Raw genomic sequence first — 14229 nt, forward strand, 5'->3', positions numbered from 1 at the left:
CTGCTGGCCACTCATGCTGGTTGCTGGCTACACACGGTAGCCCATGGCAACCCACTGCCACAGGGGCTGCAGCCTACGCTGTCACCAGCGACTTACAACAGCCCAGCTCCAGGTTGAGCTGTTGTTCAGCATCTTAGCTGTGGAGGGCAGTGTCACTGGGCCTCATATGTGGGATCCGAACCGGGGCCCTCTGGCATCCCAAGCCAGTTCTTAACCATCGCGCCAGCCACTCAGCCGGCCCTCTTTCTTTTTTTAACTAGAAGAAGGAGTGTGTTGGGGAAAAACCTTGATAAATAGTTCTTTGGTGCAGAGCAGTAAGTACGATGGCAATAATCAATTCTGGGTGGTGAGTACATGAGTATGTTATATTATTTCCCATACTTTCCTGTAGCTTTATAATTTCTCAAAATAAAATTGGATATATACATTGCTACTGATCCCAAAATGAATTTCTTTCAGCAACATGCTCATAAATCCTTTGGTCACATGAATATAATTCAAGATTATATCTAACCAAGGTTATTGGGTTTTGTTTAGTTTTATCTTCAAATGTAGTGCATTCTATTTAAAGCTAGTACAACAGAAGTTATCAGAAGCAGGGGTGTATCATTTAGATGAGACAGACAGATGGGTGGTAAGAGTCATTCTGTTCTTTTAAATAATATAAACTCAAAATTTCTTAAATACAACATGCAGATAGTAAAATATTTACTCAGATCCTTCACCTTCCAACAAATCCTCTTCCTATCAGCTACTACAAACTCTTCTTCATGATAAAAATACCAAAATTACAGTCCTGTTACTTTAGCTAAATAACTATTCTGAATATCCAAATTCTTCAATAGTCTACATACTACCTTGTGCTGTAAATACATGAAATCCTAATGTTATTCAAAAGAGTAAACATGAAAAACATGAATATGAATATTTGAAGAAATTCTGGAAACCCGGGGCCAATAAAAAATTGAACCTGATTACCTAGTAATGGGGCCAAAACTGATATGAAACACACAGAAATGTACATGTGCCCAGGATGAACTCAACATGCCTAAAGTAACTCAGCATGAGCTCAGTCATCTCTGCTAAACTATTCACTTGGTCAAATGTTAAAGCTGAGTATATAAAACTGAGCATATACATATTATTTCTACATGATCACTTCTTAAAAAAAAAAAATGCACACTGTAAATGTCCTAATTAAGATTTCCAGATAAAGTAGAATTCAGGGCTCCGAAGCCTGGAGGTTTAAAGAGAATAATACCATTTTCCAAAAAAATGTACATACCTTAATTTTCCAAAGAGGAATCCTTGAACCTCATCAATAGGATCATTTTCACCAATCACTGTGGTGTTTACTTCAGTTCCTATAAAAGCACAGCACATACAAGTCTAATCACTCAGATTAGAAATAAAAATACTATTAACCTCATAAAGTCTGAATAATGTGAAAAAAATTAGGAACACCTGAAATTGTAATACCATTTAAAATGAATACTTCAATTAACATTTTGGAGTGGTAACAAACAGAATAAATGTGTTTTTAATATATCTTATGTTCCTGGATAAAGTAAAAATGCATTTTTCCCTTAAACTTTGGGAAATTACATGTTAAAAAATTTTAAATTAATACCTTTATTAAAATTATGAATAATGAATTTTTCAATATGAAAATTTTGAACAATATGTAACCAGACAACTTAATCCTAAGTAGAATTATTGAGAACAGAATGATGATTTACTAGGTTATCTTCTATGTACTCAAGCTGATCATTTGTGTCTGTAAAATGATCTCAAAAGGGCTGGCCAAGTGGCTCAGTTGGTTAAGAGCTCACTCAAGAGTGCAAGCTCTGAGCAACAGCGGTTCGATTTCTGGCCTGAGCTGAGCTGAGCTGCTGCTGAGCTGTCATCAGGTGGCAGGATGGCTCAGCTTAAAAAAAAAAAAAAGATCTCAAAAGAAATAGACTGTACATAAAACTCATAATTAAAATAGTGAATTTAAAACCCTAGAGTATGACGAGAAGTATCCATGTAAACTGTTCCAAGAGCAGAAAATAATTAAAAACATTACATCACTCATTAATTATAGGAGAGTTTAAGATTTCACATTGGGCCACAAATTAATGGCTATTTGTGAACTACATATCATCAGCAACAACAGCTACTATACATTGAACATTTCTGTGCAAAAAACTGTACTAATACCTTTACCTATACATCTTATTTTCTCCTCACAACTACTTTAAGAGGCATATATCATTATCTGCACTTTACAGAGCAAAAATTAGGACGTAGAGAATTTGCTTAATGTCACCCAACTTGGATGTCAGAGAACCAGGATTCAAACACAAGTTCATCATATTCCTAAATCTATTCTTTTTCATTAAAGAAACAAGTTCCCCATTAACTTATGTTTAAAGAAAACACTTTGGTCTAATTTACAAATTCACCTTTCACCTGAGTATCATCCTTGGCCTTGTACTCGGTGCTCTTCATGGCCAGCTCCACACCATAGCCAGAGAGATAAACAGGCTCCCGCCTAGGATTCTGCAATCAGAGCAAGCGATTCCAGCATGACCACCGAGCCCTTCACATGTCACGGTGTACACAATGTGACCATGCTAATGCCAGGTAGCCATCACCTAGGATTATACGTTCAAATACACTTCAACTGCCACAGGACTCCCAGCCTCCTCTCGATTTTGTATCCTGCCACTAGTGTGAGAACAAAGATTTCAAGGCAGAAACAAAACCAGATGAAGGGAGAGTAGAAAGGGCAAAGGTAACCAAACCGTATGAAGAAATGGAGAAAGAAAAAGAGGTCGAGACCTACACAGCAGGGTTTACACTGGTGGGTTTCAAACCCAGAAGTGCTTTTGGGGGAGCATGTGTGTAAATGTGTGTGTGTGTGTGTGTGTGTGTGTGTGTGTGTGTGTGTGTGTTTTATTGAATTTAAATGTCTGGAATCGGGGTTTGGGCTGACCAAATGTCATCGGCTTACCACCATCCTGAATGAGGGTGGCCCTTTAGACATTTTAATCTTGGATACCACCCACAGAGCCCGGGGGGCACTGGGAAGGAGAGCAGTTGTCAAAATTAAATATTAATAAATCCGTCTCTAAACTAAATTTTCATTTAAAATTTTTATTTTACGTGCATGGACTTAGTATCCAATATTTATTGAACTTATTATGACACAGAAACTCTAGGGCTAACAGTCTTTACATATAAATACTTTAAATGCTAAATGTTACACAAGATTTTAAAAGCTTAATTTTCAATCAATTCTGCCTGATTTTACCTCTGTAGAAACCCTTCCTTTTCCATCTAATGAAAAGATTTCAAAAAGAAAAAAAGTGTTTGGAAAGGAACTGAATTCAAGAATCAGTTCATAGTATAATGACCATATTAAATCTGGACCAAATTAAATACAATCTACATGGTTCATTTTTGAAATAGAGTGTAAACTTTATTAAGCTATTTTTTAAGCATAATCATTTTACATTTCCTCAGAAAGGCAAGCAAAGTGCTTCCTGTGTGCAAATAACAGATTTGATGAAAGTACTACACTTCTCAAAAAAGTTCAAATAATTTTATAAAAGAGGAAATTATTAGCTTATGTGCTAACATCATGCTGGGAAAATTAATATTTAAAACATTATAAAATAAGTCAATACTTACAGATATATAATGTCTGAACACATAATTAATCTCGCCTGCATCGCTTTTTGATACAAGCTGGCGGTGGAAATTATAAAATGCCTCACAGCCGATCTCAGAGTAGAAAATCACCACCGGACTTTCAGAATTAGATGAAGGGTATCTATGATCTCCTTTGAACAATAAGGGTTTAGGTCTGAAACAAATATTAAAAGCTTAAAATTGTAAACTTAAAGTTTTTAAGCAAAATGCAGCTACAGCAATGATTATGTAAGATTATAAGCATCTTAATATAAAAAGTATCAAATTTTTAAATCGTTTTCTGTTAGTAAGAATGTTGTCAGGTATGACAGTCTTATTTGTTCATCAATAAAAATAGTAATAAAAGTACATTACATAAATTCTAACTTGAAATGATAGCTTTGATTAATAATTGTGAACCAATTCCTAGAGAAGGGGGGAATGCCAGAAAAAGGACGCATATCCAGATCTTACAGTACTATAACTTTAATAAATTATTCCACCATATAAACAGAAAATAATAATCCTTTTATCTGAAAACATAAGTACAAACAACGCAAAAAAGCAGAGAATACTTTAAGCATATAACTTGCCAATTATGGCATTTCCCTCCTCTGTCATCTTTACTACTATGACCTTCCTACTAATAGGTTTAGCATTTACCATATTTCCCCATGTATAAGACAGTCCCATGTATAAGACGCGCTTTAATTTTGGGGCCCGAAATTTGAAAAAAATGTATTACATAAAGTTATTCAACTCAAGTTTTATTCATCATAAAATTCATACAGGGCCGGCCAAGTGGCGCTTTGGTTAAGAGCTGGCTTGGGAAGCCAGAGGGCCCCAGTTCGGACCCCACATATGAGGGTCAGTGACACTGCCCTCTATAGCTAAGATGCTGAACAGCAGCTCGACCTGAAGCTAGGATGCCGTGAGTCGCCGGCGTCGGCAGATGGGTTGCAGTGGCCGTGTGTGGCCAGCGGCCAGCGTGAGCGGCCAGCAGCCGCAGTGAGTGGCTGTCCGGAAGCCAACGACTGATCTGCCTCGCCCAGGAAGAGCGCAATGGTGGTGCCGACTTGGGCCAGTGAAGCGGTGTCCTCCACAGCTGGACTGAGGAGCAGGAGGATAGCGGCTTGTCTGTTCCCTTTCCCACAATTCCCCAATAAAAATCTTTAAAAAAAAATAATTCATACAACTCCTCATCACTTGAGGGAAATGCAAGTAAAAAAATCTACAACCACTGTATAATATGCACCCAGTTTTTAGACCCCTAATTTTTCAAAAAAGGGTGTGTCTTATACATGGGGAAATACGGTACATTTCCCTCATAAATTTTAAAACTTAACCCCTCAAAAATTCTCTAAGAATGGCATCTAAATATTAATAGACATTAACGCATAGACTTTATGACATACCAATTCCTCTTAATGACCTACACCCACATGTACTACAAGGAAGATGACCCTTGTAAAAACAAACCTACCTACCTGTATAAATTTATAACCACAGAAAAGGGTCAAAAAAGATACATGCCAAACCATTAAAAATAGCTACCACCTTTCAGAAGAGGATACACTATCACTCTTTTCTTTACAAAGGTTGTATTATTGTTGTAATAAATTAAACAAAGAATTTTTTAATTAACCACTTTTCTTTTCCCCAAAGGAGTACCACTTTACCAAGCAGACACCTTGACCCTGAGCTGGCTGGAATGCAGGCTGGGTTTTTGGGTGTCACACTGAGTAAGAAGCACGCATGCCATTTGGTGGGCAGAGGATAAGTGCTGGGCAGGTAATCTCACTGAAGAAGAACTACCCCCACCTATAGCACCCTCAGAGCAACACGGCAGAGAGATCACTGGTATCCTATTGATAAGACCACCAGAGTAAGAGAGACAAAGGGCACTGCCCAACCAGACAGCAAGAGGTACTATTTATTATATTTGTCCACCAAAGGAAACTGACCTGTCAGCAAAAAGCCAGCCCATTACTTACCCATTTAACATTCAAATTAAGCTTGCAATTATCTTTTAAATAGTCTGCTTTGTCTAAAACCAATAATATCCTGAGAGATCATCATTATCATTAACATAATTACTTCAGGCAATGGCTTTAATACACAGAGCCTTCTTTTTTTTCTTTCTTTTTAAATTTTTTTTTCTTTCTTTTTTTTTCCCAGAGTACTCTTTACTAAACTGATGACAAAGTCTATATAATTTCTAAGATACAGTCATTGCTAAATAATAACAGCAATATTAAACATTCTTATTATCTCCATTTTAAAACGAGATGAGGAAAGAAAGATTAAGTAGTTTGCCTAAGTTCACAAAACATTTTAAGTGATGAAGTTGGAGTTCAAATCTAGTCAGTTTGGTTCCAGAATCCACATCTACAAAGAACCCATTTAAAAAAAAAAAAATCAACAGGTGGACTTGATATAGAAGAAAGCACAATGCATACATTACATTGATAAAGAGAAACACACAGTCTACCTTTCAGGTGCTGTTAGTAGAAGAGTCTCTAAGGCATCAAAATCACAAGTCTTCTTTCCATGCACTGAAAAAAATGAATTACATCCTTCTGGTGGAGGTTCATCAGCTGCTATCTGTCATTTAAAACATAAGACTTTTTACCAATAACTTCTAACCAAAGACAAGATAAAGACATAAATATTCCAAATAGGTAATAAAATGATAATAAAACAATATCCATAAAAGCAAAAGTTAACATCTACTGAATACTCATTATGTGACAGGAAGAGCTTTACGTGTCACTGCTTTCCTTGTATTATTTTTTCCAGTTTCTCCCAGTATCACCCCATTAGAAAGATGTTATTATCCCCAAAATAGGACCTTAAAATTCTCTCAGAATATATCAAAAGATATCCAGGGAATACAGTATGTACCTTGTAGAAAACTAAGCTTACAAATGTCAATTTGAAATTTGAAATGCTAAAGTATAAGGACACAGTCTTATAGTATTAAGGATTAAGTATAATATGCAAATTAACATGAAGCCCCTCACTGAAATAGGAAGAATGACTTAGAATCTAAAAAAACAACTGGGGGGCCGGCCGAGTGGCGCAATGGTTAAGAGCTGGCTTGGGGGGCCGGCCGAGTGGTGCGATGGTTAAGAACTGACTTGGGACGCCAGAGGGCCCCGGTTTGGGTCCCACATATGAGGCCCAGTGACACTGCCCTCCACAGCTAAGATGCTGAACAACAGCTCAACTTGGAGCTGGGCTGCCGTGAGTCGCCAGCGATGGCGTAGGCTGCAGCCCCTGTGGCAGTGGGTTGCCATGGGCTACCGTATTTAGCTAGCAGCCAGCGTGAGCGGCCAGCAGCCGCAGTGAGCAGCCGTGCAGAAGCCGGCGACTGATCTGCCTCGCCCGGGAAGAGCACAATGATGGTGCCAACTTGGGCCAGTGAAGCAACGTCCTCCACAACTAGACTGAAGAACAAAATGACAGCAACTTGTCTGTTCCCCTTCCCCCAATTCCCCAGCACTGTTCCCATCCCCCCAGTTCCCCAATAAAAAAATCTTTAAAAAAAAAAAAGAGCTGGCTTGGGACACCAGAGGGCCCCGGTTTGGATCCCACATGAGAGCCAGTGACACTGCCCTCTACAGCTAAGATGCTGAACAACAGCTCAACCTGGAGCTGGGCTGTTGTGAGTCGCCGGCAATGGCGTAGGCTGCAGCCCCTGTGGTAATGGGTTGCCATGGTCTACCATATGCAGCCTGCAGCCAGCGTGAGCGGCCAGCAGCCGCAGTGAGCGGCCATCCAGAAGCCAGCGACTGATCTGCCTCACCCGGAAAGAGCGCAATGATAATACCAACATGGGGAAGTGAAGCAATGTCCTCCACAACTAGACTGAAGAACAAAAGGACAGCAACTTGTCTGTTCCCCTTCCCCCAATTCCCCGGCACAGTTCCCATCCCCCCAATTCCCCAATAAAAATCTTTAAAAAAAAAAAAAAAACAAACAACTGGGCCTAGGAAAAGACTATCGATGGAAAGGTAAAATTATCTAACGAGCATAGTAAGATATTCAAGGGAAAGGCTAAATGAGATATGAGTTTATGGTTAGAGTGAAACACATTAATGCCAATACATGAGACAAGTCAATCGGCACCTTTAATGACAGGCACACTGAGAAAAGTGAGTATGATGAGTAAAGGAAAACATAACAATAACAAGCACTGGTGTATGAACTAATGTCATTTATGTAATACATTAATATTAAGATGCCCTTTTCTATAGATGAAATACAAAAATTAATAAGGGGAGAAATGGAAAGCTTGCTATGAAAAACTGATGTTAAAATTTTTCATTACGTTCTTTATTTTTCTGTAAATTATAAAACTCACAAACACAAGAAAAGAGCAAAGAATAGTAAAATAAACATCTATGTACCCATGGCCCAGGTTCAATAATTATCAACTCATGGCCAATTTTATTTCATCTACCTTTCTACCACACTCCATTGAATTGTTTCTACATGAATTCTAAATAAAAATCATAAAATGCTTAAATGGCAACCTACAGCATAGTTTTTCAATCTTCCCAAGTTCCCCATAAAAATAGAGCAACTAGATCACAAAAACCAGTGGGCCACATTTCTGAAAAAACTAGGTGGAAGGCAATCCCCACTATACAAAACACAAATGAGACCCGCAATTATCAGAATGCTGTGGAGAAGGACACAGAGGGAAACAAGATTCTGATGATTCTGAGAGCAAGAAAACCCCACACAGTCAACAGGCTCCACTAGAAAGTATGGTGGGTCGATATGCTATTATCAGGTGAGCACAGGGGTCCATGATAAAAGTTTAAAAGGGTTCGGTCAGTTCTGCCACTCTGACCTCTCAGACTCACAAGCGAGGACGCCCTTCTAGGACAGGGCCCCACTTTAAGGAGAAACTGCTGAGGGTAGAATACAACTTGAGTAGGACAGAGATACAGAGACAATGAAAGATAAAGTACAAATAGAAGTGCAGGAGGGGAACAGGCTCAAAAATTTCTAAAAGCAAGCCACCAGTTTTTAATCCAGTTATTGTTTAACATTTACATAAAATCAACAGAAGGGGGAGCCATGCTAACCTCTGAAAGTTAAGGAAAACTAATTCCACATCAAAATGAGTAGAAAAGTCTCAACGTCAGGTCCCATCCAAAGCTACTATAAGAAAACGGGTCGGGGTACGGAATAGTAGCCTTATTCTCCCAGGTGAGTGCTAAACAAGAGAAACTGCTGCGATGACAGAAATCTCCTACATCTGCACAGTCCAATATGGTAGCCACCAGAAATATGGCCAGTGCTACATTTTACATCATCTGATTTTAATTGATTTAAATTTAAGTAGCCACATGTGGCTAGTGGCTACCATATTGGACAGCAATGTCAGAAATACATTGCCAGAAAACAGATAAAAATGTAACCTAGTATTTCAAGCAAGTAAAAATACATGAAGAAAATTATATAAGATACACAGAATAACCTAAATTAAAATTAGAAAAACATTGAAATGAGGTGACAGACTAAAGAAAAACTTATAAGTAAATCATTTTAGAAATGAAGACTAAACCAGAATGAGCACAAAAACAAACATAATAAGTAATGATTTAACAGAAGATGAAAGGAGGAAAAACTTTTAAATCAAAAAGAAAGAGAGCTCCAAAAGAAAGTGATAAAAAATAAAGCTAGGCGAAGAAAATTCAGCATATAGATAATATGAATTCCAAAACAAGGGAACAGAACAATTATAAGATTTTAAGAGAACTTTCTTGAAATAAAAAATTATTTGAAACTCTATATTAAAAGAACATACTGTACACCTGAAAATACTGACTCAGAAAAATCACTGCTAAGCTATACTCTAGTAAACTATGACTTTAAATTAGAAAAAAAAAATCCCTCAGACCTCTAGATAAAAAGAGCAAGAGACTTTTAAGAGAAAAATAATATTATCATCACACTTTCTGCAGGAAAACTTTATACTGAAAGTAAAACAAATAATATGTTTAACATAGTCAAGGGAGAAAAATATGAACTAAGTACAGCATTTTATAGCCATGTTACATGTTATATAAACATGCAAAAACCAAGGAAATACTATTCCCACAAGCCCTTCTTTTGTTTTGTTTTTTTCTTAAGATTTTATTGGGGAATTGGGAGATGGGAACAGCGCTGGGGAATTGGGGGAAGGGGAACAGACAAGGTGCTGTCCTTATGTTCTTCAGTGTAGTTGTGGAGGACTTTGCTTCACTGGCCTAAGTTGGTACCATCATTGCACTCTTCCCAGGCGAGGCAGATCAGTCGCCGGCTTCTGGACAGCTGCTCACTGTGGCTGCTGGCTGCTCACGCTGGCTGCTGGCTACACACGGTAGCCCATGGCAACCCACTGCAGCAGGGGCTGCAGCCTACGCTGTCGCTAGCGACTCATGGAAGCCCAGCTCCAAGTTGAGCTGTTGTTCAGCATCTTAGCTGTAGAGGGCAGTGTCACTGGCCCTCATATGTGGGATCTGAACAGGGGCCCTCTGGCATCCCAAGCCAGTTCTTAACCAATGCGCCACTCGGCAGGCCCCACGAGCCCTTCTTGAGGAACCTACCAGTCAGCATGTGTCAGAAAAGCCAACTGAGTATAGAGACATTTGGCAAAGGAACTGGTGGTGAGCATTAAAGATACATATTATCTGTAGAAACAAGACTAAATGAGGACTAATGGGGAGTCAGTATAACATGAAACATCTGTGTTCTATATAGAATATATTCATTTTTTTAAACGGGGGGATGGAGAATGGGGATCGCTAGGCCAAAAGAAAATTTTTTTATTGTTTTCAGTAAATGTAATTGTGGCAACAGAATGACTATTGTTATTAATGCTACTGTGTATATAACATGGATAAAACAATTAAGTCATTATGAGAGTCTAATTCTATCATTCCTTATATCCTTGAGAACTAAGATTCTCAATGCAGAAGAAAACAGATATACATATAAACAAAGTAGTCCTTAATTTAAATTGAAAATATCCGTATGAACTCACAAAGTAGTTCATCTTTACATGGTTTTATGTATTTGGTCTCTAGGATGTATGTGCAGTTATTTCCCATCTCTACGTACTTAAAAGGCCTGAGAACAATGAACAGCCCATTAGCATGAATATCCCCAGTGCCTAGACTGTGCTTTTTAAAATACCACACTCAACATACACCCTTTCAAAACAAAACAAAACGAATAAAAAAACCCTTTAACGAGCCTCTTAGAAAACAGCTGATCACAAATCTAGGACCAGAGATGTACAAAATGAACCTGAAACTTATCATACAATATAGCAAGAACGCAACCAAAGACTACTAGGGTAGCAAAAAATGAACTCTGCAAAAGACTCATGCTTTCTGATTTCCCAAAGTAGTACAAAGCTACAACAATCAAAACAGTGTGCTACTGACATAAGTGCAAACATGTAAACCAGTGGGATAGGATACCTACAAATAAACTCTCACATATACATTGGTCAACTGGTTTTTCAACAAGGATACCAAAACCATGCAATGGAGAAAGGATAGTCTTTCAAATACGGTGCTGGGAACATTGGTTATCTACATGTAAAAGAATGAAGTTGGACTCTTACTCTGTACCATAGTCAAATATTAATTCAAAGTGGATCAAAGACCTAAATTTAAGAGCTAATAATGTAACTATAGAACTCTTAGAAGAAAACATAGGGGAAAGCTTCATGAAGAAAACATAGGGGAAAAGCTTCATGACATTGGATTTGGTGATGAGTTCTTGGATATGACACCAAAAGCACAGGCAACAAAAGAAAAAATAAATTGAACTTCATCAAAATTAAAAACTTCTCTGCATAAATGGACACTATCAGAGTGAAAAGGCTACCCCTGGGATGGGGGAAAATATTTGGAAAGTATATATCCAACAAGCGATTAATATCCAAAGTATATAAAGAACTCCTACAACTCAACAACAAAAACACCAAACAGTACAATTCAAAAATGAGTAAAGGAATGGGTTTTCCAGATTTGCCTTTGACCATAGACTACTAGATATGCTGAAAGAAAAACTTGATGTAGACATAAAAATCTTTAGACGTGCTTACCCACTTGCTGTATTTGACATTTGATATTTTCTTTCATTAGAAAAGTGCTTTTTTTCTAGAAATTTGTAATTTGCCAATACTTGTTTTGTAATAGAAATAAATGTTTTATTTAGCATCAAGGCAATAGGGTTTACAAAACATTTTAACTGTAGAGCTCTTTTTAAAATAATTGAGTGCTTCTTAGTGAAAACTATCTTAAAATTGTTTGTTGGTGGTTCATAATTGCTTACCAATAGAGTGAGAGTCTTTGGAGTTACTGATGGATAAGATATAGGGAATGGAGAAGGAGATGTATATTTATTATTTATACATAGGAAAAATAAAGACTAATATATTGTTCAATGAAAAAAAAAATGGGTAAAGGTCTTACATAGACGTATCTCTAAACAACACACATGAATGGCCAATAAGCACATGTAAAGATGTTCAGCATCATTTGTCATTAGGAAAATGAAAATCAAAACCACACAACAGCACTTCCCACCCATTAGGACAGACATTATTAAAAAAAAAAACCAAAAAAAAACAGAAAACAACTGTCGGCAAGAATGTGGAGAGAAAGTGGAATCTGGTGCATTACTGGTGCAGCTGCTACGGGAAAGTTTGGCTGTTCCTCAAAATATTAAACATAGAGGGCCGGCCGAGTGGCACGATGGTTAAGAACTGGCTTGGGACGCCAGAGGGCCCCGGTTCGGATCCCACATATGAGGCCCAGTGACAATGCCCTCCACAGCTAGAATGCTGAACAACAGCTCAACCTGGAGCTGGGCTGTTGTAAGTCGTATGCCAGCAACGGCATAGTCTGCAGCCCCTGTGGCAGTGGGTTGCCATGGGCTACCGTGTATGGCCAGCAGCCAGCGTGAGCAGCCAGCAGCCGCAGTGAGCAGCCGTCCAGAAGCCAGTGACTGATCTGCCTCACCTGGGAAGAGCGCAATGATGGTGCCAACTTGGGCCAGTGAAGCAACGTCCTCCACAACTAGACTGAAGAACAAAACGACAGCAACTTGTCTGTTACCCTTCCCCCAATTCCCCAGCACTGTTCCCTTCCCCCCAATTCCCCAACTAAAAAAAAAAAAAAAAAATTAAACATAGAATCACCACATGATCCATGAATGATACTCCTATGTACATGCCAAAAGGAACTGAAAGCAAGGATGCCACCAGATACTTGCACACGAATGTTCATAGCAGCATTATTCACAATGGTCAAAAGGCAGAAACAATCCAAGTATGCATCAACAAATGAATGGATGAACAAAATGAGTTATATGCATCCAATGAACCATTATTCAGCCATAAAAAGACATGAAATTCTGATACATGCTACAACATAGATAAACCTTAAAAACATCATGCTGTATGGAATAAGCCACAAATAAAAGGATAAGCACTCATGATCCCACTTATATGAAGTATCTATAATGGGCAAATTCATAGAGATAAAAAGTAAAATGGTGGTTGCCAGGGGTTGGTGGAAAGAAAAGGGGGGCAGGAGTTGTTATTTGATGGGTACAGAGTGTCAGTTTTGCAAGATGAAAGGAGTTCTGAAGATGGATGGCGGTGATGACTGCACAACAATATGAATGAACAAATACCTCTGAACTGTACACTCAGAATTGGACAAGGTAATAAATTCATGTGATGTATATTTTAACACAATAAAAACAAAGTTGAAAAAAAAAACCTAAATGGTCAATAAAGGATGCTAGTGAATCAAACTCATTCAGAAACCTGGTATAAAAGGCAAGAATCACACATGTACTCTGCCTATCCTACGTGAACAGTACCATGAAACAGTGCTACAGAGGGAGGATACGTGCCTCTTTATGTTCAAGTTCCAAGAACAAATGAAAGAGAAACAACAGAATCAGTCATCACTTTCTAATCCCCAAGAATTAATGGATTAAGCATAGAGCAGTAACAGCTGCTAAATCGAAAAGAGGAACTCAGACACTTGATGCCTCCTAATGGAAAAAGAGAACACTACCTACAGACTTGCCAGAGGAATGAAACACTATTATGATCAAGCCCCAGGATCCAGGGGCCAAGTTACAAGAAACAGAGGAATACGCTAAACTGCATCATGAGTATGTGATCAACCAATTGTAGATTGTGAAATAATGTACAGGGCAAGCAGTCTAAGATACTCAACAGAAAAGAAAGGGATAAAGAAAAAACCTGTAAATTAAGAGAACCCACACACGCACATCAAAAAAAAATTATCAGATATCTCAAAAAACTGGAAATGGGTATTGAAAATGGCCACGGTAAGGAAGTCACTGAATTAGCTCGCGCAAACCACGGCAGCGAAAACACAGATCTGCAGGACACGATGAGCAGCAAAGGGACTCCCACGCGGACTACTTAGAGGTGGGCAGACCCGGCGGGTTCGGGAGTTGGGCGGCGAGGCGAGTGGAGACACGGGCGGCGCCCGG

At 38.5% G+C, this 14229-nt stretch overlaps 1 protein-coding gene across 3 annotated transcripts in view; it reads right to left on the reverse strand.

Moving 5' to 3' along the window:
- UGGT1 (UDP-glucose glycoprotein glucosyltransferase 1) overlaps nucleotides 1–14229 on the reverse strand; it is a 129776-nt gene that overhangs the window by 96866 nt on the left and 18681 nt on the right. For all 3 annotated transcript variants that reach the window (XM_019624545.1, XM_019624546.1, XM_019624544.1), the window contains exons 5-8: nucleotides 6170–6282; nucleotides 3679–3853; nucleotides 2448–2544; nucleotides 1286–1364 (exon numbers count right to left, since the gene is read on the reverse strand). In XM_019624545.1, the coding sequence (XP_019480090.1) occupies nucleotides 1286–1364; nucleotides 2448–2544; nucleotides 3679–3853; nucleotides 6170–6282 (464 nt within the window). The remainder of the gene's footprint in view (nucleotides 1–1285; nucleotides 1365–2447; nucleotides 2545–3678; nucleotides 3854–6169; nucleotides 6283–14229) is intronic.

This window comes from Hipposideros armiger, unplaced genomic scaffold (genome assembly GCF_001890085.2).
Source record: "Hipposideros armiger isolate ML-2016 unplaced genomic scaffold, ASM189008v1 scaffold_592, whole genome shotgun sequence".
In the NCBI taxonomy this organism is placed as follows: domain Eukaryota; kingdom Metazoa; phylum Chordata; class Mammalia; order Chiroptera; family Hipposideridae; genus Hipposideros; species Hipposideros armiger.